The sequence below is a fragment of the Nomascus leucogenys genome, chromosome 8 (genome assembly GCF_006542625.1).
Source record: "Nomascus leucogenys isolate Asia chromosome 8, Asia_NLE_v1, whole genome shotgun sequence".
Lineage (NCBI taxonomy): Eukaryota > Metazoa > Chordata > Mammalia > Primates > Hylobatidae > Nomascus > Nomascus leucogenys.
In genome coordinates, this window is record NC_044388.1 from 110,400,164 (window position 1) to 110,426,770 (window position 26,607).

The 26,607-nt window shown below is 62.6% G+C and overlaps 1 protein-coding gene across 2 annotated transcripts in view; it reads left to right on the top strand.

Annotated features, from left to right (window-relative positions):
* The window catches only part of RXRA (retinoid X receptor alpha), a 115,826-nt gene that overhangs the window by 14,480 nt on the left and 74,739 nt on the right, over nucleotides 1–26,607 (top strand). The window contains exon 1 of one of the 2 annotated variants that reach the window (XM_030818142.1): nucleotides 10,082–10,096. The exons of the other annotated variant lie outside the window; for it this stretch is intronic. Within the exon in view, the coding sequence (XP_030674002.1) occupies nucleotides 10,084–10,096 (13 nt within the window). The 5' untranslated portion in view covers nucleotides 10,082–10,083. Of the gene's footprint in view, nucleotides 1–10,081; nucleotides 10,097–26,607 lie in introns of those variants that run through there. 2 annotated transcript variants of the gene reach the window in all.

The following is a 26,607-nucleotide window of genomic DNA, read 5'->3' on the forward strand; positions in this document are numbered from 1 at the left end:
AAGGAGAGGAAGGAAGGCTTCCTCTAATTGTGTGGATGAGGAAATTGAGGTCTGAGAGCGGCACGGCTGGCAAGCGGGGTGAGCTGACAGCCAGGCTGTCTCCTGACCCTGGCCTCGTGCCCTCACCTCTTGATGGCCCACCTTGGGGTGGAGTGAGGGCGCAGATGGGAGGGCCCTGGTGGGGACAGGGAGAGGTGGGTGGCCGGAGCTGTGACCGCAGGCCCTGCCGTGGGCGGTGGTACCTGGAGCGTGTGCCCAGCACAGCATGGCACCCTCCCTCCTTCCCTGCACCCCAGCGCTGATGAGGAGGCCGAGCTACAGAGAGGGGCTCAGCTCCTTGCCCGATACCATGTGGCCAGTTAACGGCAGAGTCGGGATTCGAACCCAGATTCTTGGGTCTCTTCTTTGAGCCACTTCCAGCCTGGGGTTCTGGCATGGGGTTGCAGTCCTGGGGGCTGCTAGGGTCGGGGGACATTCCTCCTCTGGGAGGGACCTGGAGCCGAGCCCTCCCTGCTGGCTGGGGAGGGGCCTTGCTTCCTACACAAACAACCAGGCCTGGCTGGAGCCATTTTATTTTTATTTCCTATTTTTACTTCCCCGTTGGCTCTTTTTAGCAACTCTGGGTGAGATAGGCCCCCGCCCTCCAGTCTCCACCCGGCTTCCTGGCCCAGGCCAGGACCTTGGAGGAGGCATGGGCGTGGGTGGCCCAGGGTTGGGCCGGCTCACAGCTCGGCCGGCACACACCTGGTGGCAGAGCTCCTCTCTTTCTGGGAGCTCCAGGGCAGCTGGCCTCTTCCTGCCCTCGGGGAGCACCCTGGGGCATGCATGGTGGCAGGGGAACATCTTGGTGTGTGACCGTTTGTTGCCACCCCTCCTCTGGGTCTTGGCTGGAGGTTGGAGTTTGGGAGGTAGAGGCACTGGGCGGTGTGGTCTTGGAGCTGGGTGCATGACTGGCAGCGTCACTGCCTGGGGCCTGGCTGGGCAGGGCTGGGCTTGGGTTTGTTGAGGCTCTGCCCACTGCTGGCCTGGCCCCACCTGCTGAGGGTCCGCTGTGCTCCAGGGTCTGTGAAGCCCAACCCCGGGGGTAGGGGCTGTCAGAGCATCCGTCCAGCTGGAGCCTGCCTATGGTGGGTGTTGCTGGCTGGGGGACATGAAGACCCCGCATGGGGAGGCGTCTCCCTGAAGGCACTCTGCTGGGCCTGGGCTGGGGGCTCTCATGCTGGCATTTGGTGGGTAGTGGGTTCTGAACTGTGAGATCAGGCTGGAGAAAGCCCCGGACCCACTGTGGATCCTAGGCCAGAGTGACGGCAGGGGCAGGGGTCTGGGTCGAGGAGTAGCAAGCCACAGTGCACCAGGTGCCCTGGTACCAGCTTGTGCCAAGCCCATTGCCCTCCCAGAACCTTGGGGGAGGGAGTTGCCCTCATTTACAGAGGGGGCCTGGGCTCAGACAGGCTGAGCCGATCTTCAAGGCCACACAGCTTGTGGGCAGGGAGGGGCCGATCCTTGCCCTTTCCCTGCCAGGAAACTGAGGCACAGAGAGCAGGGGTCCCCCAGGTGGTCAGGCCCCAGAGGCCTGCACTTGGGACGGCGTGCTATGCGGCCTCTTCCTGCTGTCAGCGGAGGGCAGTGGGTTGGTGCAGGCAGAGTGGTAACAGCAAGCTGGGGGCAAGGGACTGCTTTGGAGCTGCTGTGAGCCCAGGCAGGTGGTGGAGCTGCGGGGCTGCGGGAGGAGGCCCCTGTGGTTCCCATAGGGCCATGTGTGGTCTCCAGGGCTGAGATGGCTGGTGTGGGCCGCCCTGACCCGGTGGGTTTGGGGGAACCTGGCCCCATAGGAGAGTGGACAGCACAGCGGAGAAGGCTGCCTACCTGCCTTCCTGGCCCTTCCTGCTCTGGCTGGCTTAGCAGGTTGAGTGCAGGTAGTGGCTGTGGCCCTGCCACCGCTGCAGTGACCTTCCCTTTGTATGTGAGTGATGTGGGTGGCATGACTGTGGATACAGGCAGGTGTGGGTGCCGGGGATTGTCGGGTAATCCTTTGATTAGAGGCCAGGAAACCCAATCCCGAGGCCCAGGCGGTGGTGGGGGACCTCCTTCTAGAGAGGCGCCAGCAGATGATGGGATTTCCACCTGCCCCGCCCTGGGAGGCGTCTTGGGCCCAGAGCATTTGGCCTTGGGAGATCGGGAGGGGGTTCCTGCCCTGGAGCCAGGGAAGCTGTCTGCAGCCCCCAGTTCAGGGCTCCACGAAAACCTTTTACATGCCTATGACCTGGGGCAGCATGTCTCTGTCTCTGAGTCTCGATTTTCTCATCTGCAAAGTGGGGTGAGGGCACTTGCTGCCCAGGTGGTTGTGAGGGTTGACTGAAGTAAGGCCTGTCCTTCAGTTTTTGCCTGGGAGCAGGGAAGGCCCTGGCTGGGGTCCCCTCTGAACCTCAGTGTCTTTGTCTGAGGGCTGGGAAGAGGAGTTTCTTCTTCTGGGTTCTGGGGGCTCATGCAGGATTGCCCATCAGCATCCTGCAGCCCCTGGAATAGGGGCCGCTCAGTGTAGGGCAAAGGAACGTGAGGAGGGCATGGGTGTTGTATCTCATGGGAAGAAGCATTTTCTTGGGAGGAGTGGTTGCAGGGGCAGCTAGTTCTGGAACCATCCTAGGACCTAGGAATTGCTCAGGGCGAGGAAGCGAGACCAGTCATTGGGTGCGACCTTGACAGGCTTGAGGGGTCGCGTCCCCTGCCCTATCCCCATCTTTCTCGGTAGCCAGACGAGAGACGGGTGTGCACTTGGCGGACTGTCACGGGCCTGGGGGCCTCGGGACCAACCCTCCATCTGCCCATCCCCAGCTGGGCGCGGCACTGAGCTGAGGGAGCCTGCGTTCTTCCTGCAAGCAGAGGATCTTCTGCCACTGTGGGAAAGAGTGTTTCCTCCTGGAAGGCGGGGCCGGCTGGCTGGGTCAGCAGATGAGCTCCTCTGGCGCCTTCTCACCTTCTGGCCGGTCGTTGGCCCTCATGGCCCTACCACAGTGGGGTGGCCATCTCCCCATAGGCCCTCCCCACAGGATGCAGCCCTTCCTCATGGGGCCTAGTCCTGCTGAGGTCCCCGGGGGCCGTGCCCCATGTGGCCCCACCTCTGTGCCACCTCTCAAGCCATTCCCTCCACCTGGCATGTGTGCCTGCTCTGCCCTTCTTTTTCCATCCTTGTAGGCCTGAGCCCAATGTCCCCTGTGCTTGAAGCTGGCCCCAGGGACCCAGCAGGCCGGGGCCCATGCAGTACAAACGTGGACAGGTCTGTCCCCACCCTGCCCTGGGCCTCCCTTTTCCCAGCCTCCTCTGGCACCGACGTGTGGAGGCTGTGGTGTGTCTCCTCCTTGGGTGGAGGAGTGGGTAGGGGGCTGGCTCTGCAGCTTGGGGTCTGTCTAGCCTGGTATCTGGAGAGACTTGTGGGGTGCAGCTTCCTGCCTTTGCCGCCGGAAGGGGCTGAGATTGGGGTCCCGCCCCTTTGCTCCTGACTCAGCAGCTGCAGGGTGGGGGAAACTAAGTTTCTTGACAAAACCCCCAACCCTGGGCACCCGCCCAAGGCTTAGATTCCTCTTACGAAGGTGGAAGCGGAGTCCTCGGTTCCTTTCTCTGGGGGCTCCCCACAGGAGGTTGGGACGGGGCTGGATCCCAGGCCCTGGGTCCTGGAGCCCTCTCCCCTCCATCTCCCTGGCCTCCGAGGACAGTGCTTCTCTGCTGTGTAGCGCCCTCTGTGGCTCCCCAGGGTGGAGTTCTCACTGCTGCCTGGCCACGGACGCCCCTCCATCCTCAGGAGCCAGGCAGGCCCCACCACCATACCCCTTAGCAACCAGCCTCCCACTCTGCCCGGTGTCTGTCTGTGTGCTGCCTTCCGTAGGAGACTTTCTGAGCTTAGGTTCCCTCAACGCTCTGTGGGCACTGGGCTTCCTGTCCCAACACACTGGTGGTAGTGATGGGACGCGGCTTCTGTGCGGGCCCCGTGCCTGGTGTGGACCCAGCAGAGTTGGGCAGCGGATGTGGAGTTGGGGAGGGGAGCAGTGACAACCATTCAGAGTGGGCTCTGCCTCCTGCACCCCTGGGCCGTGTGCCTGGGGACAGTCGGCCAGAATCACAAGGCCCAGTGCTCGAGCTGCAGTGTGGACGGGTGGCTTCTCTACCCCAGGCTCCAGCTCTCTCCAGCTCAGCGAGTGTGGCAGCCCCTGGTCTGCTGGGACCACTGCCAGTGGCCGAGAAAATGAAAGTGGACGTGCCCTGGCGGTTATGGGCTTCAGTGTCCCCACCGGGTGAGTGAGGATAATGTATCCCCCTTTAGCTGGTATTTGCACAGCCCACGGCTGTGCCGGCTCTGTGGAGGGCCAGTTGTCAGGTGCTCATGAAGTGTAGCTGCTAGGAAGGAGATGGAAATTTGGGCCATAGCCTGATGGTTTTTTGTGTGCCCTTGGGTGGTCAGCAGTGGGGGTGCCTGGTTGGTTCATTGCACTTCAGGCCCTACCTTGGGACTGGCATGGATCCTCGTGGAGGGATCTGGAGTTTGGGGTTGGAGAAGCCTCAGCCCTGGCCTTGGTGGCCTCCATCAAGTAGAGACCAAGGCCACAGGCAGGACGGGGGCTCTGGCGGGAGCCGACGTCGCATGTCTGGCCTGGCTGCACCCACTAGGTGTTCATCTAGGAGCTGCTGGCAGCCCCGGCAGGCTGTCCCACCAGCTGCCTGCCTCCATCCTCCATAGGAACTTGTGAAACCTGGAACCGAAAAAGAGCCAAGGCAGGAGAGAGCAATTGAAGTTGAAATTAATTGCTGCTACATCTCCCCAGCCCCAGCCCTGCCACTGTCAGTGCAAAATGCATGACGGGGAAGGTGAAAATAATCAAAGTCTTGACTCTTTGGCCCGGTTCATTCATGACTAAATACGTGTCAGTTCCCGGCACAGATGAACATGGAATGGGTGCCCCCGGGTGGGACTGTGGCTGCTGCTGTGTCCAGATGTCCCCTCCTCCAGGAAGCCCTCCTTGATTTCCCCATTCAGAAGGTCCTCTCCTATACCCGTGTTTGCTGATACATGTGCGTCCTGTGGTGTCCATATAGGGACAGTTGAGAGTCGGGGCAGCAGCCTAGGCCACTTTTGGGGGTTGGGGTCCAGGGGGGTATGGCCAACAGCCCAGAGAGATGTGGTATTGGGGGCCATACAGGGTCCCTCGGCTCTACCTCTGCTGGCCCATTCTAAGCACCTGATCAGGACCATGCCGCCCTCCTCTTTAGTTCCTTTTGTTCCGCTGTGGTCCTAGGGATGGAGTCCCAGCCCGGGACCTGGCGTTCATCCTTGTCCTGCCCTCTCTGCCCTCCCGCAGCTTGCTGGGGACCAGCTGTGCCGACTGATGTGATGTCTTCAAGCGTCACAGCTTTGCACTTGCTGTCCTCTCCCCCAAATACCCTTCTGCCGTTGTCCCTTCAGGTCTCCCTCGGCTGTCGGCTCATCCAGGGGCCTTCCCAGAACCCTGGCTGCTGTGACCTCACCCCCACTGGTCCCTGCAGCCGGTTCTGCTTGTTCCTTCTGAGCACTCGGCAGGTCCTGCCAGTGGCTGGCCGTTCCTGGGCGTGTTGGGGGCTCTCGTTAATCTTCTTGACCAGGATCTGGGCTCTGGGGACTAGGGGTGCCCAGGGACTGCAGGACCTGCCCCAGATCCTGGCACTGCCCAGCTTCACATTAGCGGGGTAAAGAAGCACGCGTCTGGGTGCCGTGGGTGGATGCCCCCAAGGGTGGAGCCCCCATTTTGGGGATGTGATGCACCTTCACCCCACTCTCTGCTTGCACTTGTGAGCTGCTGGAGTCTGAAGCCCAGGTTGGGACAAGGAGCTGCCTTTGAGGGAGGGTCCTTCTGGAGGCCCAGGGGCTTGAGGAGCCCGAGTCGGGACAGTGTGGGTTGGAGGAGTCATAGGTGGGACTGGCTGGGACCCCACCAGCGCTTCACTGCTCCCATCTTATGGAGGGGGAGGGCAAGGCTGGTGGGGGGCAGCTTGAGAGGCACTGCCTCCAGGCACCACATCCTGGACCTGGCCCTTGCGGGGAGGGCCCAGCTGTCACTGTGGAGGTGGCAGGCAGGTGGGAGTAGGGTGGTGGCCTTTCCATCACTGTGGAGGTGACAGGCGGGTGGGAGTGGGGTGGTGGCCTCTCTGTCACTGTGGAGGTGACAGGTGAGGGTGGGATGGAGGCCTTGCCATCACTATGGGGGTGGCAGACAGGTGGGGTTGGGGTGGGGACCTCACGGTCATCTGTGGGCAGGATGGGGCAGCCGTAAGGCGAGCAGGTAGAGAAAGGGTTAAAGGGCCGAGGGAAGTAATAATGTTTCTAATTTTCCTGTGTAATTTAATAAAAATGTAAATTGCTGGGCGGATGACGCGCCCTGCCGCGGTGTTGACCGAGATTAATTGCGGGTGCTCGTGGTCAGCCTGCCTTTGTCTCTGCGCCCCGAGCCCAGCCCAGCTCCTCCATCTGCCTGGGAGGCAGACACCGTGCCGTCCACCCTGATGGGGGCCGCAGTGTCCGGGCTTCTGCCGAGCAGGAGGGGGGCCTGGGCGGTCACAGCCAGCCCCTGCTGTGACCCCACACTCCTCTCCGGAGGAGCACAGGGCTGGGGGAGGACGGCCAGGGGCCTGCGCTGATGGGCAGGTTCCAGGTATGCGGAGGGTCACTGGCCAGCGTGGTTAGGGAAGGCCCCGGGGGATGCTGTGGGTGGGCTTGTGCATGGGAAGGAGCAGCCGGTGGGGAGGTGGAGGAAGACCTCTCAGGCCAGGGGAACAGTGTGTGCAAAGGCCCTGGCGTGGGGCTCACTGGCAGGGGGTGGGACGGTCAGTTCAGAGCTGGACGTTGAGGTCTGGTGGCCAGGAGGGGGCTGGTGGGTGACAGAGCCAGGCAGGACATGGCCAGAGGTGCTGGGCCTGTCCTGACAGTAGTGAGCATCCTTCAGAGGCCGTGAGTGCTGAGTGAGCGTCCTGGATGCCGGTGAGGACGGACCCCAGGGGCAGGAGGGGAGTCCGTGGCCACTTAGGAGGCGGAAGCAGAGGCGGCCATGGCCATGGCTGTGGGGATGGAGGAGCCGGTGGGTCTGGTTGCAGTTAGAGCCATGGCCAAAAGGCCTGGAGCGGGGGCTTGGGGTGACCATGTGGGTTGGGCCTGCACAGTGGTGCCGTTTCTAGGGACATGAGGCACCGAGGGGAATTGAGGGTGCCAGGCGCGGCAGTTGCGATTGAAGTCATGCAGGACCCCTCGCAGGTTACAGGCAGTGTGCATTGAATGCCAGAGCTCTGGGGGAGATCTGGAAGCCTCCCAGGAGGCGAAACCCCAGGGTCTGTGGTTGGAGCTTGGAACATTTTGGCGGCAGGGCCAGCCAGGGTTTTGAGAGGGAGGACAGAGCAGCATTTGCTGGTGCAGCGGGCATCGTGATGCAATGGTCTTCAGGATGCAGGGCAGCGAGAGCCAGGTGCAGCTCTCCTGAGCTCAGGCTGGCTGGGAGGGTCCCTGCAGCCCAGTTTTGTCCCAAGGTCCCCCAGGGCCCATGTGGCTGCTTGTCCCCTGCTGCAGATGGAGGCCAGTCACGGGCAGAATGTTGATCTGATCCTGGGGGACGCAGGTGGCCGACACGTGGGTTGAGTCTTGGCTGAGTTCATCCAGGCTCGAACAGCCACCCTGCTGTGGGACTGCGATGGAGGGCTGGCTCCTGCCCAGTGCTTCCCGGCCTACGTACGTCCTGTCCTCGGGGTCCTAGGCTGCATGGCACCTGCCCATCCACCCGCTGTCAAAGGCATCACGTGTCCGCCGTGTGCTGCCTCAGGCCCAATGCAGGATCCGGTGGTCAGAAGACTTCATGTGCCTCCCCTGGACGCTGGACGTCGAGGTGGGTGAAACTGGCCCTGGGGTTGCAGTCCCTGAGGTAGAGCCGAATTTGGGTGTGTGGCTTTGAAACACCCAGGACCCCCAGACCTTGGCAGGACCTTACTTTGGACACCAGCTCTGTACCACCTGGGTGCCAACCATGGCATTGCGTCAGCTGGGCCTTGAGACTCGGGAGGGGCTGGCATATCCGAGACCCAGTTCTGTCACTTGCAGTGAAGGGCTGGTCCCCGCTGAGAAGGCTGGTGATGCGTGGTGGGTATGCCGCTTCCCAGGAGGGGACCTGTGCTGTCCCTGAACTCACCGACGGCCAGGAGGGGTCCCGAACACTGCCCTGCCTCATGGGGGCCTGCACAGAGGGTCTTGTAGAAGAGGGGTCTGGCTGGGCCTGCAGACCCCAACTCCCTGCCCCAGCCTGGCCCTGAGCTCCCACTTCCTCATGCTGGGCACACAGGGAGCCCCGCTGACCCCTGCTCTGCACCTGGACAGCTGGGTGTCGTTGGTGGCCCTGTTGGGCAGGAGCGTCTTGGCCTGGTGGAGGGCGTGGCCGAGCTTGGTGGCAGGGAGGGAAGGCCTCTCCTCAGGGAGCAGGAGGGAGGAGAGGGACGGGCTGGTGGGTGGGGGAAGAGAAGAGCCTGGCTCAGGTGGGCTGGGGTCTTCAGCTGCCACACCTGGCAGTGGTGCTGCGGGGGTGGCTCAGCCCTGAAGCTCGTGGCAGGCAGGAGTGTGCATGGACAGGGACCCCATGCGTGGGTGACATCGGGAGACCCCGCGTTGGGCGAGGTTACCTGTGTGCCTGCTGACTTGTCTCATGAGGTTTAGGGGACTTTAGTTCCATCGAATGCCTGTCTCCCTGGAGGCACAGGGCTGTGCACAGGATTCCCCAGGGCTGGGCCGGCCTGGCGGTGTCCACCCAGGAAGGCTCCTTGGAGGAGGGGCAGAGCTGGGCTGGCTCGGGTGGGCGGGCGGGTGCCGCAGGCTCTCCTGTGGTAGGAGTGTGTGGACAGTTTGCACGATCTCGTCCTGCCTGTGACACCTTCTTCTCCTCCTGTTTGGGTCAGCTCCTGGCTGCAGCTGGTGTCTGGAGGTCCCCAGGCACTGCTGGGACCCCTTCCCCAAGCCCAGGACCCCTGATTCATGCCTCTTTCCAGAGCACTTGCTGGCCTATGGTCAGGAAGAGCAGACCCGCCAGATGGCTGTGTGTGTGTTGGGGGGGGGGGGGTGGAAGGTGGGGGTGCAGCTGCCCAGAGATACCAGGAGATGTCATGCCGATCGCACGCTTTGATTAAACAGCCTGTCTGGGGCTGAGTGGGCAGCTGGTCAGTGTCAGGCTCCCAGGGCAGGATGTATGGAAACCACCGGGGGAGGGAGGAACTGGCCCCAGAGAGCCGGTGGCGCTGGGGCTGCAGAGTGGCCTGAACACAGTGCTGGCATCACTCTCTGGCCCCCGCCTCGCCAGCTGCAGCCTTGGAAGGCCCTTTGCCCCTCCAAGCCTCAGTTTCCTTTTCTGTAAGGGGGGATGGTTGTCCTCACCCCCTGGGTGGTGGCTCAGAGCTGGACATGCTGCGTGGTAGCCACATGGGTGGTGTGTTGGTGGCTGGGGTCCCCAGGGGCTGCCCGTGGGCGGTCAGCTCCATTCGGAGGCCTGTGGTTTCCGGCTAGTATCTTCCTTTGGGCACAGCAGGCCCCAGACGATGCTACATGAGGACTGTGTGGGCCCCTGTGCTGTGCCCTGGCTGTGCTCACCCACATGGGGAGCCTGAGGCACCGCCCAATGGGGCCTCCCTGGCCCAATTCCACCCTACCCTTCCCCACGGAGAAGCCAGCCTCGCCCCAGAAGCAGCTCCATCTGGGGCATTTTCATGCCTTCTGCCGAGGTGGGTGGGGGTGGGGGTTGGGCCAGTGGCTCCGCTCTCCTCCCCGCCTGTCCCCACTGCACAAGGAGATGCATTCGAGGGGCTGAGCGGCTGAGCCTGGGGTCCAGCCTGGCCTGGGTGGTGCCTCCCCTGCCGCCTTGTCCTCATCTGTACCCAGGGCCAACATCAGTACCTCGGCCGTGTGATGGCATGGAGGCCACCTGTCCTGCACCCACAGGAGGCCCTGTGACTCAGCGAGGGGGGACCAAGCGTCCCTCACCTGCCTAAGTGTCCCTTCCTATAACATGGAGCACCAGCCTCAGACTTCATGGGAAGTGCATGTGGCCTCGAGGTACAAACACCCCATTGTGAGGAAACGCTGGCCTCAGGGGGCTGAGCCCTCTGAATGCTTTGCTTAGGAAATCAGAACGTTGGGGCCCCTTCTCCTGCACAGGCCAGGCTTGGGGCCGGCAGAGTCTGAAGAGGTGGCAGGTCTGGGGCTAGGAGGCCCGGTGGGAAATCTCGGGAGGCCTTGGGCCAGTGCCTGGCCCTCTGGGCTGCAGCGTCCTCCTCAGAGAAGGAGCAGTTGGGAGGGTCACTCGCGAGGGGCCCTGTGCCAGCAGCGGGCAGAGGGGAGGGCAAAGTGGTGGTCCCGGGCCCGGCAGGCTGGTTGTGAGGCAGGCTGGTCTCCAGCCCCCGCCTGCATTGCTGTGTTCCTCCAGATGGCCCTGACCCCGGTACCCCAAACTCTGCGTCTTCCCATGTGGGGAGCCCCAACAGGGCAGGGATTCTTCACCTCAGGAAACACAATCCCTTCCCTGGCCTGTGAATATTTCATCAGCAGATTAAAAATTGAAGCTGAACCATCCCTGCTCCTCCGGGAGGGTGGAGGAGGGGGGCCGGCTCCGTTTCAGGCCGGTTTGAGTATTTTTCTTGATAATGGAGCTGCGTCAATTAGAAAATGACATTGCTGGTTAAAATGCCGTTCTGCGGCCCTCTTTAATTAAGGCCGAGATGTAATAACCAATCCGCTGCTGTGAACGCGTTTTTAACCATCAGAACGCGAGGTGAATGACATGGAGTTGGGTTGATCAGAGGGGGCGTGCGGGGCCTTGGAGAGATTTATGGAGGCCGAGCAGCAGCTGCGGCTCTGGTGGGGCGTGGGGTGTGCCAGTGTGTGTTGGGTCAGGTGGGTGCCCTGTTCTGTGTGCACGTGTGTGTGCATGTGGCATGTGTGTGTTGGGACCAGAAGGGTCTGGGGGCTGAGGTTGAGAGTCCTACCGAGTTTGTCTGCATGGGTCATGGTGCTGGAGCCAGAGGGCCCTCTGGGCAGCCCGGGGAGGGAGCGAGGCTGCACAGGCTGCGGGAGTCAGAAGCTGTCGAAGGCGGAGTCGGGCTGGGGTGTAGCAAGGGGAGGGTTCTGGGCATGGGATGAGAATGACAGCGCGGCCCAGGAGCCCCTGTGGGTTTGATGGTGCCTGGTGAGATGAGGAAAGGGGCAGACTGACTCTGTGCCTCCCGGGGTGCCTGGAAAACCCTGAGGAGGTGCGTGGGGGGTGAGGGGAGGGGAGCAGGGAGGTGGTGTCTGGCCATCCCCTCAGGTGTCTGAAGGGTGAGTACGGGAAAGGGCTGCCTCGGGGACCCTGGATGAGTCCGGGGCATGAGGAAGTCTGAGGGGCCGTAGTCCTTCCCTGCTGCTGAGCAGGGGCCCTGCTCTAGGCCCCAGGTGGGCAGCACAGGGCCTGGTGGGGCTGTCCTGCCCTCCCTACCTCGCCCGTGCCCAGCAGTGGGCAGCAGTGGTCACCCGGCAGTGTGCAGACTGTGTGGGAATCAGCGTCTGTCCGGACCACCCGGCCTCCTGCTGGCTCTGTTTTCCTTTGGTGGGGCTGAAGGTGCACCCTGGCTGAGCCCTGCAGCTCCCGGGGTGCTGGCTTGACACGGGGTCGGCCGCCCCAGGGAAACAAGGTCAGGGCTTGCCTGCGACTGTCTGGCTCGGGCAGTGTGGGGGCCAGCACGGGGCGGGCTCCACAGCCAACGGCTCCCGTGCCTGTCTGGGCCGTGTTGGGTCTCGCTTGAGGTTGGAGCAGTCTCCCTTTGGGGACATCCAGGGCTCTTGGGTCTCTCTCTGGCAGGGAGTCAGGAGCCCTGGAGACATGGGAGTTCTCTCCTGCTTCCTTGGTGTGAGGAAGTACGTCCTCAGCCTGCTCTTCTCTCCTTGGGGACGCTTGGCCCTGCCTTCTGGTGCCCACATGGAAAGCCAGCTGGGGGCTGTGACGTTTGTCGACACCCTCCCACCACCTGTGCTCTCTGGGCTGGCCTCTGGGGGTGCAGGCTGTGGGGATGAGCCGCCCCAGCTACAGGTTCCCCTTCTGGAAGGGGGAGGAGGGGCTGGGGCTGCTGGCGTGGCTGGGAGGGGCAGGCCCATAACTGGGAGGTTCTGGGGCTTGAGGAAGGATCCCAACTTTTACTTTTGAAGCAAGAGCAAACAGCAAACTGAGCTCTCCCGGCTGTGGAGGAGGTGGGCTTGTTTTCTTCAGTGGATTTCCTGGAGTCCTTCTCAGGGGTATCCCTGGTGCCCAGAGGTGGGATCTCTGATGGCCCATGGTTGTAGGAGGCCTCGGGCCAGCGTACTGGAGAGCGGGAATGCAGGTGGTCTGGGCTGTGAGTGCACATGTGTGCATGTGTGTGCACGGCCCCATGCATGTACACCGCATGTATGTGCACATTAGGCCGGTGTCCCTTCATGTGGCCTGGCCACAGGCATCCTTCACTTTGAGCAAACCCTCACTTACTTTCAAAGGTGTGTTCATTGCCCAGTGGTGCCCCAGCAGCTTCCAGGGCCCCACGAGTCCACGAGCCCCTGTACATCCAACACCGCTTCTCCCCACAGCTACGGGGGAGGACGCTGGCAGCTTTTCTGCCTCCTCCCGCTTTCTCCAGGGTGGCAGGGCAGAGGTGCCCTCGATGTCGGGGTGCCAGGCCCTGGCAGGCAGGAGAGGGAACTGCTGTCTCCTCATGCTGCCCATGGGCCTGGTTGGCCTCCAGGCCCGGGATGCCCTGTTGGGGCCGTGCCTGTGGGGTGTGTACCTGACCTCAGGCTGAGAATCTGGTGGGACTCCAGCAGCCATACTCATCCACTAGCCCTGCTGGCGATGAGCTTGGACAGCCTGGCTGCATTCGGGGAATGTGTCCCCAAGGCTGGTGGGGATGGGGCTGTGGGTGGATGAGAGCTCGGCTAAGGGTGCCTGGTGGCTGTTCACTGGGGATGGAGGGGGCCACAAGCTCCTGGGGAAAGGGGGCAGAGGCAAAGACAGAGCCTAGACTTCACTGTTGCCACCGTAAAATAACACTTGGGTCCATGCCTGGGAAAGCCTAGAGGTGCATTCCAGCCTGTGTGTCTCTTCTGACGGATCGGATGGGGTGCCTGGGGCCCAGCAGGGAAGGTGGGTTGGTAGATTGGTGATGTCTGCAAGGAGGGCTGTGGGGCACTGCTGCGTGCCGAGTGCTCCCATCCTGGCCTGCGGTCTCTGCGGCTAATCTAATGTCACCCTTCTACCAGGAGCTTAGTACCGCAGCTGCGTGTGTTTTCACTGTGACTTCTTCAGAATTTTCTGCCCATACTGCTGGCTCTTCTGGGTCCCCCTCCTTGGACAATGTTGGCATGAGGAGGTGGTTGGTGCGTGTGTGGTGGTGGAATGAATGAACTCACCTGGGTTGGAGCCAGCCTCACGCTGCCATGGCTCAATGAGTCTCACCTGGGCTGCCCATCAGGAACTTTTGAAGATGAGGAGCTTTTAAGGTTCCTGGTACCCAGGCCACACCCCAGACCAATCACATTGGCAGCCGTGGGGGTGGTGCCTGGGCACCAGGGCCCCCTCGTGATTCTGTTGTGCTGCAGGGTGAGCCCCGCTGGTGGAGATGGCCTGGGCCGGGCTTTCCAAGGTTTCCTCCTGCAGCTCTGCTGGCATCTGTTGTGCACTGGCCTTCGCTGTAAGACTGAAATCTTCAGAGGCCCTGTTGTTGCTCGAAGTCTCAGATCTGGGCCAAACCTGCCTCTGCTGTCTTGGGCCCTCCAGGCTTCCCAGGCTGCAATGGTCCTCGGCCTGGATTCGCCTCTCCCCTTCCCATAGGCCTGTGCACTCCCAGTCCCCTAAGAGCGAGTGGAGCTGGCTGAGGGATGGAGGGGCTGAGAGGCCACTGGGAAGCTGTGGTTGGGAGTCAGGGAGCCTGTCCTGGAGTTCTGGGGTGTCTGGAGCAGAGGGGCTCCAGGAGACTGCATGAGCAGGGCCTCTGGTCTAGAAGTGGTCAGGACCATGACCCCAGGAGGCGTATTCATCCCATCTCCTGCAGGGATGGGGTGGCTCAGCTCCAACTCTGCCCACATTGGCTTTTGGGGTTCAAGGCGGGGCTGGGGCTGGGCCACCCCATCTCTGCAGGCAGGAACCTGGCATCCCTGAGCGTTTTCCTGTGTCCAGCTCTCTTCTGCCTCACCCCTTGTGGGCACCACCCCTGGGCGTGCTAGGGGAGAACCTTGGCTGTGGGTGCTTGTGCATCTGCATCCCTCTCTCTCCCCTGGCATTTGTCCTCACCTGTGGGAAACGCAGGCCCAGTTGTCAGAAGCTGTGCTGTGGGTCCCAGGTGTATGAGCAGTGCCTAGTGTGCCTGGGCCCGGCATGGGTATCTCTGCGTCTCTTTGAGCTCCCCAGCCGGGCCAGGCACTGTTAACTGAACAGCAAACAGTAAAAAGCAGCCTGACCCTTGGACAGGTCCCCCGACTCCTTCCTAGCTTCAGTTTCCTGATATGCTGGTCTCTGAAAAGCTGGGAGGGTGAACAGAGATGAAGCCGACAGCTCACCTGCAGCTCAGTCAGCACCAGAAACTGCTAGTTGTTATTTCTGGTTAATTTTTCTTTGCCTGGGCTTCACTTCTCAGGGTGGGTTGGGAGGGAGAGGCAGTGGCCCAGAATTACGGTGGAGGGGTGGGGCAGTAGAGTCCGGCAGGGAGGGGCACCGCTGTCCACAGACAGGTTTTCAAAGCTGCCCTCTGCAGCCAGGCTGAGGACCCAGAGGCCGGGGAGCTGTGTGCACCCCCGCTGGGTGGGGGATGTCCTGGGCCTGCTCCACTGGAGTGTTCAGCTTGGAACGCAGCCTTGCCACACGTTGGAGGCAGGTAGGGACCTGGCCCGTTGTGCAACCTGCAGCTGTGCAGAATTCCTCCCAGGGCCCTGGGCTCACCCTGCCCTGGAGTCCGCATTTTTTGGAAAGCTCCGCAGGTGCCCTCTCAGTGGGTCAGAGGCTTTGAGGAGGCCAGGGTCTGCGCCCAGGTGTCAGACAAGCCCTGGGGGGAGGGCAGCTCAGGGAGTGGGGGGCAGCTCCGTGCCCTCGGGATGGCCGCTGGGCCCAGACTGCCACAGAGTAGTGGCAGGGAGGTGCTTCCACGGCGCCCTCACTGTGGGATCTGGCTCGGGCCTGTCTCAGGCCAGGCCTCCTTTCCCTGGTGACCTGGAAAAGCATGGACCCTGCTGGCATGTCCTTCCCTCCTGCCCCTGCCAGGTGGAGCAGGGTAGGGCCTTCTGGGGAAGCTACCCCACCCTCACCTGGCTTCCTTGCCCCAGCCCTGCGAGGGAGGGGAACTGTGTCAGGCTCTCGTAGGTGACTCTCCCTGGGGGAGCTCTGGGGCCTTGGGTAGGTCACCTCACCAACCTCAGCCTTGCTCTGCTCATTGGTAAAAAGCGGGGAAGAGTTTCTACCTTGGATTTTGGTAAGGGGGAGCCATTGTTTAGCTCCCACCGGGAACACACCTGGGATGGCCTTGGGCTGGGGATTGCATGCCGGCCGGGCTGGGGAGCCAGGAGTTGCCGCCTGTGCTTCTGCAGTGCCCACCAGGGCCTTCGGGTATATAGGGCAGCACGGTCTGAGAGATGGAGGCCCTTCCTGCTGACACAGGAGGCTGGGGAAGGTCCGTGGCTGGAGAAGGTCCGTGCCTTGCCCAAAAATGTGTCTTATCACCGAGAGATGGTCCGGTGCACTGAGCACCTACCGTATGCTAGCACTGCGGTGGCCGTCCTGCTTAGTGGCTCTTCGATTAGCCATCCTTGGCCACCTGCGGGGAAGGACGAGTGTTCTTACCATTGTCCTGCTATGGAGGGGAAGGTGACAAGCTTTTCTGGTGGCACCTGTGCCCTCAAAGTGTTGGGAAAGGGTGGTTTTCCCAGGTGGGGGCCCTTGACCCGCCCAGCCTCACCCTGCCTGAGGCCTTGCTCAGCCACCACCCTCGATGGCCCTGATAGAAAGTGTCTCCCGACACCTCCGCACCCTGCCTTTCTCCCAGCCTCAGCCGCCCCGGAGGTGGCCCAAGGCCCGTGCCCATGCCCCGTGCTGGGCACCCCCAGGAAGCTCAGAGGCCCCCAAGCAGAGCCGGGGAGGCGTGAAGGCATAGCCAGGGCGGAAGCAGAACAAAAGAAAAAAATCCACCCCCAAACCCACCCAGCCCACACCCTGAATCTCCTTATCTGTGTCTCCGCAGCCTGTTGCAATTGCCTGCTCTGAGTGGGTTGAGAAATTCGATGGAACAGATAGTTGCCCGGCACTGAGGCGTCTAGGGCGGTCGGACAGGTTTGGTTCCTGCCCCGGGTGGAGGGCGCTTCTCCAGAACCCGGAGCAGAAACCTGGCCAGAGTTCGCTGCTGAGCGGGCTGCAGCCTCCCGCATCCTCGCCTGGGCTCCCTGCAGGCTCCTGGGAAAAGGGGACGTTCAGGGCCAGGGGCAGGGGATTGCACGGAGCTGATTCGCGCCTCGGCCCCTCTGCTGTAGCCCGTGAAGTCAGGCGCTTTGTGGGCCTCAGATTTCTCATCCGTGCAGGGGGTTGGGGGACGTGGAGTTGGTGAGGTCCGTATGTCCGCGAGGACTGTCCACACCACGAGCACAGTGGGGGAATCGTGGGTGGAGGGTGGGAGACCCCCCAGACCTGAGTCAGCCCCTCAGAGAGCCGTGGCCCTGGGTTTGAGGCCAAGGGTTCGGCTGTGGTTTGTGCAGTCCCAAGCAGAAAGGTGAGGTCTTTGCTAGGGAATGCCCTGCTTAACCAGTCAGATATGTTACCCAGAACCTTCCAGAACACAAACATGCACCAGAGGTAAGCAGAATTGGCCACCCTCAGGGCAGAGCACCCGGGAAATTACGTGTTCTTAGAAAATTATGTGTAAATCACGGTTTCTTCATAAGTTTGTTTATTGGTTTTTCCCTGGCAACCTTCACACTGTCTGATCCTAGGGTGAGACCATGGGGGCAGTTTACAGTGGACCCCGTGGGCAGGGGGAGGAGCCACAGCAGAGGAGGAGGAGGAGGAGGGCAGTGTCCCCCTGGGGCCTGGGGTGCCCCCACAGAACACGGGGACATGGGTCAGGGATGGGATGAGAGGCGTACCCACTGTGTCCCCCAACATCGCTCGAGGGCTGGCTCCTGCAGCACCATCTCCACAGGAGGCCGTGGGCCGCTTCCAAGAGGGCTGCTGCCCGGTGCGCCTCCCAGGCCCCGGCCACCTGCCGAGGACGGAGCCAGGCGTGAGCCCGTGCAGGACAGAGCGGAAACACCGAGTTCGCCTGCATGGTCCTTGGGCCGTTGCTGGAGGGCTCTGGCTCACAAGCCAGGAGATGGGCACCAGGCCTGTTCGGCCGCCACCAGCCACTTTCCTCCGGCAGCAGGCAGGCAGGCAGGAACCACAGCGCAGGGCCAACAGGCCTCCCTCAGCCTGGGTGGGGTGGAGCTGGAGGGAGGGCTTCCTGGGGGAGGTGACAGGGAACATATGGGGAACAGTGTATGCAAAGGCCCAGAGCTGGGAGAGTTCCAGGGCCTGTATGGGGAGGTCAGTAGCTGGGCCTGTGCAGTCCCCAGAGGCCTTGTGCGGTGTCTGGACTTGGCCCTGTGGGTGCCGCCCAGGAACTGACAAGGTCTTGTTCCAGAGACTTCCCCAGAGGTCTGGGACCTGCTTTCCAGGCTCCTGTTTGGATGCTGTTCCAGCACAGCAGCACTGCCCTAGGCCCTGCCCTCCCCTCCCCTCCCTGCCCCTCCCTGGTCGTCTGCAGGACTGGGCAGAGCCCCTGGACCCTGCCCGAGACAAGCAGTTTCCAGGGCAGGCCTGGGCCCCGGCTGGGGTCTCTATGGGGTGTGCTGGCTTTGGGAAGGTTGGCAGGTCTGAGCCTGGCCTATGTGTGTGCTGCTTGCTCACGTGGGTGGTGAGGGCTGCGGGCAGAGGGCCAGGAGCCCCCAGGGCCTGCTGCTGGGCTCAGGGGAAGGGCAGGCAGAGCCCTGGGGCCAACAGCCCCACGTGGCAGGGGATTTTCATTAAGCCTTGTGCCCCACTCCTACCCCATGCCCAGTTCTGGAAGGCTCAACAGGGTCCAGGGAGCATTCATGGAACAGTTGCTGGGGGCTGCCATGTGGGAGAGGCCGAGAGGAAGGCCAGGGTGTAGCCAGGGGCGGAGGAAGCTTCCAGACCCGCTGTCTATAAAATTGAGGAAGGCAGAGGTGTTCTTCCTGCTTCCAGGGTCCCCTGCTCACATCTGAGGGCATGGAGAGTGAGATGTAAAGAACACTCATTCCACTGAATAGCTGGGGAAGCTGAGGCAGAGCCAGGGCCACCTGCCTTTGGGGTCCTCAGGCGTTGGCTGTGAGATGGGTGTGCTGCTGCCGCCGGTGGCTCTGAAGTGGGCTTCAAAAGCTTTGAAGGCCCCAGAGATAATTATCTGGCAATAACGAGCTAATTAATGGCTGCAGGTGTGCCCCGGCCCACCTCCCCTCGTTTCCCAGGCTCCATTCTGCCTTGTGCCTCCCACCCTTCCTCATCCTCTCCACCGGGCGCACCCTCACCTCGGTGTGAACATCAATTCCATAAGTCATCGCATTATTCCTGGGGCACTGTGGCTTTGCCTGCTTGGAGGGTGAGGGTACCCGCCTGGGGAGGGCCTGGAGGGGCTACCTTGACCTCCGGGGAGGGGTGTGACCCACCCCCTGTGGATCAGCCACCTGTATTGTTTTCCCTCCCCCTCTCCCTCTGCTGGATAAATAGCACACACGGGCTGAGGGGCAGGGGAGGCGTGGCCCTGGAGTCCGGACGAGCCACGTATGGCCCCGGTGGGGTGGGGAGGTGACACCCAACCCCGCCCCTCCCAGCAAGGATGTGGCCTGTCTGTCCTGGAAGGTCCTGGGTAGGCTCTGGGCCCTGGTCCCAGCCCGTCTCCCCCAGGGGCTTTGCTCCCGAGATTGTCCTGCCATGCTGGGCAGCCTGGTGGCTCTGGGTGGGCCTGGCCTGTGAGGGGTTGGGGCCCTGGCAGCAGAGGCCTTTCCTTGCCCCACCTAGGAACAGGGAAGCTTCTGGAGCTGCGGGGATCCCTGGGCTAGGGGTATGTGGGACCGGGCAGGGAATGGAGCAGTAACCGGAGGGTGGAGGTGTGGTGCGCCCAGTGGGCCCACCCGGCACAGATGCCACCATGCTTTCGAGGCCGCTGAGGGGCCCCAGGGCTTTATTTAAGGCCCCCACGATTGCTCTGTCCTGCCTGGGGTGGACCAGGATCCCTGGGCAGGGCCCGGAAGCTGCCAGCTGTCCTCAGTAGCCTTGGTGGGGGCCCTGGGCTAGGTGTCTGCCTTCCCTGGAGGCTGCACTGCCTGAGCCGGTGACAGGCTGCGGACTGGCCTGTCAGGCGGCAGGGCAGAGCGAGCAGGAAGCACTGGTTCCTTCTCCGTTTCCACCCCGCTGGTCACGGGAGCCTGCTGTGCACAGGCCCGGGCTTGCCGATGCCCGGAGTTCTGGGTTTGAGCTCTGGCTCCGTTTTGGCTGCAGGTGAGGCCCATCCTTCCCCTGGTCCCACTGCCTGCAGCCTCAGTTTCCCTTTCTGAAGGACTGGTATCAGGAGACTGTGGGCAGCCAGTGCCTGCCGTGCCAGCGCCTCTTCCGGCGCACTTGTGTGCAGGTCACTCGTGGTTACCCGCGGCTCGCTGGTCTGCGGGAGGCTGTTTTGAAAGTGGCGCCCTTTGGCTGCTCGGCCTGGCGTTGCCTGAGGGACACGGTGGCCACAGGGCCTTCGTGTGTTGGGGGTAAATCCAGGACCTGGGACCACGGAGAGAGGAGTTCTGGCTAGAATCTCCTGGAATAAAGAGCCCCCTTCCAATTCCTGGGGCTCGTTGGATTGCGGGGCTGCCCCCAGGCAGGCCGAAGCTGGGGACCCCGAGGCCTGCCAGTGGGTAGTGGGGAAGCCTGCTGGGGGGAGGCTAGAGCCCTGGGCTCCCTGCAGGGGCCCTGAGCCCGATGCAGGGCGAGGGTTCTGGTGGCCCTCAGAACTCTGGGAGACTCCCGTCTTTTCCCCTGGCCTGGGGTTCAGTAACCCAGGAGGCCTGGAGAGCTTCTGGTGTGCTGCTCACGTCAGAGCCTGGATGTGGCGAGTGCTGCCTCACCCCGGCCCTGCCAGGGATCTTATCTGACGGGCAGGAGCTGGCCCTTCGCTGTCAGACTGGACTGGCCCACGTGCCCTGCCATCTGACTCATCCAATTAATGCTGTGATCATTTTGCTAATTCCTTCAGCTAACTGATTGTGGAACCTTTTCCGGTTGGACACTGGGTCTCGGAGCTGGGAGGGAACCTGGAGATCCTTTTCAATGTCGTCATTTCACCGAGGGGTAAACTGAGGCCTCCCGGGAAGCACAGCCTTACCCGCCCTGCCTCCTCCCGGGCCCTCCCCTGAGCCCCCGAGGTGTTCCATACTGAGGGCCTGCGGTGTGCCCGGCTCCCTGGGCATCTCCTGCGGGGAGGCCCCTTCCAAGGGTCCGCCTTGCCTGCCTGGTGCCGACTCAGTGGTTTCTCTTTGTCTCCTGGCTGGATGGCTGGGACAGGGATGGTGGTGGTGGGAAGGTGCGGGTGACAAATGAGGCCATGGGCACTGAGGTGTTGCATCTCCCGAGACTAAATGCCTCCAACGTGCGTGATTCATCAGGGCCTTCCGCACCGTCAGTGGCCGTCGCCCGTCATTTGCTGGTAATGAGCTTTTTCATACTGTAATTTGTGTCTCCTAATTGCCGAACAAGCACCTAATGGCTCTGATTAACATCGGAGGGACTCTGAGCTTCCGTGTTTGGGAGCAGGCCTGTGGCTTCCAGGACTGCCTGCCACCTGCCCGTGTGACTGGGGGAGGCAGAATGTTCCGGAACAGGGGCTCAGGGCCTGAGCACTGTGGGCCTCCTTCTGGTCTGACCCAGGTAGGGGTTTCAGTGCCTGTCCTCAGGGTCCCCGTCTGTAGAATGGGGACAGCAGTGTGTTCATGCCCTGGGGGGCCAGGGTGTGCACATAGCTTCTGCCTCGCTGGGTTTCTGATGCCGCCGGGCTCCGGTCCTCCCCTCCTGCTGGGCTTGGCAGGGCTGCCACTGGTGGGAGGAGCCCCAGTCTGACTGTCTCCCAGCCTGGAGCTGCCCCCTGGCTTGGCACTGCCCTCTGTGCCTCTGTGCTCTCCCTGGACTGCCTGCTGGCTCTGCCTGCCCTGGGCCTTCTGTGCGGGTTGGGAGGGGACGGGCTCAGAGGAGTGAGCGGCACTTGTCCAGGGCCCAGTGCCTGGCCGCTGCTCATGGCAGCCTCTGCCTAGAGCCCTCGGTGGCTCCCCTGTGCCCCTGGGGTAGCTCCCACCAAGCCTTGACCCTGGGCCCCCTCCCTGCCTGCTCGCCCCTCCTTCGAAGACCCTTGCTCATCCGCCAAGTCCCATCTCTCCCTGGGGTGGCAGGGGCATCTCTTAGGCCCGTCTGGCTGGGTGCCCCTGCAGACACTCCGCAGCCCGCGTTTCTCTGTTCATGCCACAAACCGTTTCCAGCGGCTTGTCCAAGGTTTGGCTTCCCCAGCCCTCGCCAGACCGTGAGCTTCAAGGAGGCAGGAGCCGAGTCTGCCTCGTGGTCACAGCACGGTGCTGGCATGGCACAGGCCTTCATGGGTTTCATGGAGTGAATAAATGATGGTGTTCCAGGGAGCAGAGCCTCCTCCTGGGAGCTGGGCATGGGCTGGGCACGGGGCTGACAGTTAAGTCGTGGATTCCTTCACGCCTGCAGACACACGCTGCCGCCTTAGCAAGGCCCCCATGAGTGTACACAGCTCTGCCTGCCCCACTTTCTGCTGGCCCCTCATGTGGTCCTGGTCCACTCCTGGCTGGAGTGAACACTTGGCTGGTGGCGCTCAGAGGAGGGGGGCCCGCTTGGATGGGGATCCTGCCTGTGTGTGCCCCCATGCCCGGGTCTGCATGAGCCTCACTCCCACAGCGTTATCCCCAGCCTGATGTGCCCGCTGTCAGCAGCCACCTCGGCTCCATTTGGAGACCTGCGCTCTGGGTCTGGGCAAATCCTTGCTCTTTGTTAATTTGGGGAGAGTGTGGATGGTTGCAAAACAGGACCCCTTTCTCTTGCCCCTTCTCCTAGACAGAAGCTAGGAAGTGAGCCGAGGGCGCCAAGTTCAGTGAGTTCACCTTCCCCGGGGGCTGTTGGGTGCCATGTTCTCCCTGTGCCATGTGCCCTGTGCCTGTTGGATGCCATGTTCACCCCATGGGGACCTTTTGGGAGTTGTTGTCATTAGTGATGGAGGTAACCCAAGTCATGGCCACGGGTAAGGGGGTGGGGGCCTCCTAACTCTTTCCCCTCCCAGCCCAGCATGTGGCAGGGCTGTCGGGCCTCAGAGGTGTCCCCTCAGGGAGCCTGGCGGTGGGCCCTGTCCACCCACCCCGTTTTCCTGAGCAGCGGGAGGTGGGAAGGCATCCATTTAGGGAGTCAGCTAATTTCATACCTCTCTGGTTTCTCATCTAAGGCCCAGGCCTCATTGGCCTGGTGGGGCACCCCGAGCCCAGGCTGCTGGGCAGCGTGCCCCTCCTCTGCAGGGCAGCGTGTCTGTGGGGCAGTTTGCTTCTGTCCTGTTTCTGGGATGGGCCTACACTGCCCTCCAGGGAGGCCCCAAGGGGTGCAGGTGGGCAGGGTTGGCAACGGCAGCTTTGGGCAGGACGGGCACTGTGCCACACCTGTGCTGCGCCAGGTGTAGCTGGCACGGTTCAGCTGCTGTCTGCCTGAGCACTGCCTGTGCTGGCCAGTGCATCTCCCAGTCCTTGGGACAGCCTTGTGGGAGGCCCAGGCTGCCCTGAGCATGGGGACCCCAGGGCTGGAGGTGCGACCTGAGCACGGGGATCCCGGGGCCGGAGGTGTGACGTGGGCCTCCTCATCCTGACCTCAGCTCCAGACATGTCACCATCTCCCCCGGGTTTAGCATTTTTTTGGGAAAAGCCTCCCCTAAGAACTATACAGCCAGAAAAAAGAAGAAGAGAAAGGGTTGTGCCAAGAGTCTCGTGGTGGGCATACCGGGTCCGTGCCGAGTTTCTCCTCTGCCAGCTGCCCCTCCTTCAGCCCATGTTTCCAGACTCCTCCACAACCGTGATGTTGCCCATCTCTTTCCCCTCAAATCTCCAGCCGAATGAAAACACTTCCCACTCAGTGGGGTGAGGTCCACAGCATCACGTGTCAGGTCCAGGCATCAGGGACAAGGTGCGAAAGCCGTGCGGTGGGAGCTTGTGCTGGGGCGGGAGGGAGGTCTAGCAAATGCCCACTTTGTGGGCACCAGGGTGCTGGTGGCTTCAGGGGGCTCCAAGCCCTGGCATATTAAATGGCCTCCACTCCAGCATCGATGGGCAGATGACCCTCAGACACCGACCCCAGGAAGGGCCTGGGGTCGGTGTCTTTGGGAACAATGTCAACAGCAGCCTCTGTGTGGGGGTCCGGCTGTCGTGGGCTCTGTGTTTGGATGCTCCCAGCAGCCACCAGAGGGCAGCTTGCATCTGTGGGAAACTGAGGCCCAGACAGGCTGGGGGCACGGTTCTGGTGGGGCCTCACCTGCCCTTCTGGCCTTGGCCCCTGCAGACCCTCTGGGCCAATTCCTGGCAGGGGTTTGGATACGGCGGAGCAGCCCTGGGTGCTCTGTGGCTCCCAGCTCCCCACACCCCCTAAGCTGGGCTCTTTCGGGCAGGGCTGGGGCGGTAACCTTGGGGTGTTCTGGGAGATTGGAGATGCCCTGGGGGCCACGCTTTGCTTAGCCTACCCCTGCTGATGTTAGGGCTGCCTGGGACTCAGCTGGGTCCCTAGTGTCGGTGGCTGGGGGAGAGGAGCCAGGAGCGTGGACTCTGGCATCCCAGGCTGGGGTTGGCCTCTCGGCCCCTAGCTCGTGGCCCTGGCTTTGAATGTTACATAGATGAGGCCTCACGTGGGTCCCTCCCCTTCTGCATACCTGCCCTCTTACCTATGAGGAGGCTGACGCTGGAGAGGGGTGTGCCCTGTCCAGGTTGCCCAGCCGGGGGGGGGCGGGGCAGGCCCACAGCTTCTGGGGAGAGCGTTTCCCAAGGTGGGGTCTGGTGCTGGCAGGAGGGGGCAGGGTGAGCCAGTGGCTCCGGGGTCGCCACAGAGGCGGCTGTTGCTGGAGGGCTGATGGCACGCTGGGCCTGGGGAAGCCCCTCGTGGGCCATCTCCCAGAGTTCTCTTGAGGGCCCCTGTCTTACGGATGAGGAGATAGAGGTTGAGGGTCACAGCCCCAGCCTGCAGGTGCTCGAGCTGAAAGCCCTCGCCCATCATGGTGGGGCAGCACGTCCCTGGGTGAGTGACAAGGTGGCCTTGGGTCTCGGGTGAGCTCAGGGAGCAGGGCCCACCTTGCCTGGCCCAGGTGGGATTTGGTGGGTAACGCTTGTGGTGTGTCCTGGTGTGAGACTCAGTGTTCTTGGCTGATGTGTGGGTTTGCTCATGGGGTGGACCAGGCCGCTGCCCCCGCCTCCTCTCACCGGCTGTGGCTGTGGCTGTGTGGACCAGGCTGGGGCTGCACTGGGGCCTGGGTGGCAGGGGCACTGGATCTGCCTGTTCAGTGGCTTCTGTGGCTTCTCTGGGGTCCTGGGCTGTCCCTCAGCAGGCCTGGGACTGGGCGGGGACAGCGGGGATGAGTTTCAGGTCTGTTCTTGGTGGCTGTTAACTCTAGGCCGGATGTAGCCCTGAGGGGCCCAGCAGAGTCTCGGTGGGGCCAGCTGTCGGTGGGTGAGGTGCCCCAGGGGAAGGGAGGGCCAGCCCAGAAGGACCCTCCCATTACCCTCTGGTGGCCCACCCCACCATTCCTGCTGCCAGGCTCAGGCCTGTCTTGGGGAGGGGTCCTGGGCTAGGATTGGCCATGGGGGAGGTGCACACAGACGCTCAGCACAGTTGTGGCTGCCTCCGGTCAGGCGTCTGGCTAAGCGACCCCTAGGAGCCGCTTGTCTTTGCAGGAGCCGTGGGGATCATCTGGCGGCTGCCTCCACCCCTGCCTCCACCCCTCCCTTTTTGGGAGGTGGGGCTTGGCATCTTCAGCATTTCTCATGCCTCAGTAACAACCTGGGAGAGGTGCTGTCCCTGGGTACAGATGAGAAGCTAAGACTCAGAGGCACCAGGGCCCCACTGCCGCCTCCGTGTGGCATGTTCTGGGCTGTGTGTGGGGCCAGGGAGGGTGTCTTCAGCACACGTTCCTGCTGGGTGGTCTCCCATGTGTGCCCAGGAGGAGCGGCACGGCCTCTCCCTCTGCCCACCCCCCCCATGCCTGCCCCGCCACCAGGTCCAGCAGGCCTTGGCACAGGCTCCACAATTGCACGTGATCTTGGTTCCCAGCTTCCTCCGCAGGGCGGGGCTGCTCCAGTCTCTTACACCAGCACATCTGCAACTCATTACACTGCAGTGTCGGTGGCAGTGGCCTGGCCACGGCGAGCTCCCGGCGGGAGTGGAAGGGGCCCCTTCCCCAGCAGCCACCCCGTGCCATGGGCCTCCAGGTCCCCCGGGAGCAGGACTAGGCTGGCCTAGGGGCAGCACCACAGGGCCCAGCCAGGGCTAGGGCAGGGAGGAAGGGCCCCTCCACCAGTGGGCTTTGGCCTCCTCGTGAGGAGCTGGGTGGGGCCGGAGAAATGAGCTCCTGCCAGCCTGGTCTTCCTGCCTCAGAAGCTGAACCCGGGAGACGGTGTCGGTCAGAAAGGCTGTAGACTGTCCACGGAAAAGGAAGCCTGGCACCCCCAGTGCTCCACGTAGGCCACCCTAAGGTCCACAGATGCGTGGGGACAAGGGTTGGTGTGAGCCAGAGACACAGGAGTCGGGGACACGTCCCAGTCCGAACGTGGCGGAAAGGCGCCAGGCAGGCTGAGTCGGAGATGCCCCTCAGGCTCCTGCTGGGAGAAGGGGCTGGTGGTTCCCGGGCCTGTGTGTCCCCACCCCTGCCCTCCATGCCACTCTCAGCCTTTGCCCAGCACCAGGCTTATTATCCGATTGGCTAATTGGTTGAGATACGGGTCACCTCCCTTAACAGTCATCTTTTTAAGGTGTGCAGTTTGGTGGATTTTCATCCACACACTTGCACAGCCACCACCACAGCCGGCTTTAGAATTTCGAAGCATTTCCACCAACCCCCCGGAAAGAAGCCCCGTGCCTGCTGGAGCCGCCGCAGTGCCCTGCCTGACCCCCCCCAGTCACTCCTCTGCCTGCCTCCTCCGTGGATCTGCCTGGTCCCGCGTTTGTGATCTCCCTTGATCTTCAGAGCAGTTTAGGTGCTGCGCTGGGCAGGGACTGAGTCGGCAGTCGGGGGAGGGCAGTGACCCTGTCCAGGGAGACCCAGCCTTGCTCCCCGGAGCCCACCCTTCCACTCTCTGTGGGAAGAGAAGGACACTGAGTCTGCCTTGGGTTTCTCCTGCGTCCCCACGTGCAGGGATGACGTGCCAGGGCCCGCTGTGTGCCCTTACCCTGGTGATCCCACTTTACAGATGGGAAACAGGTTCGTGGTTGAGGAGCCAGCACTTGGAGACAGGATATGAAA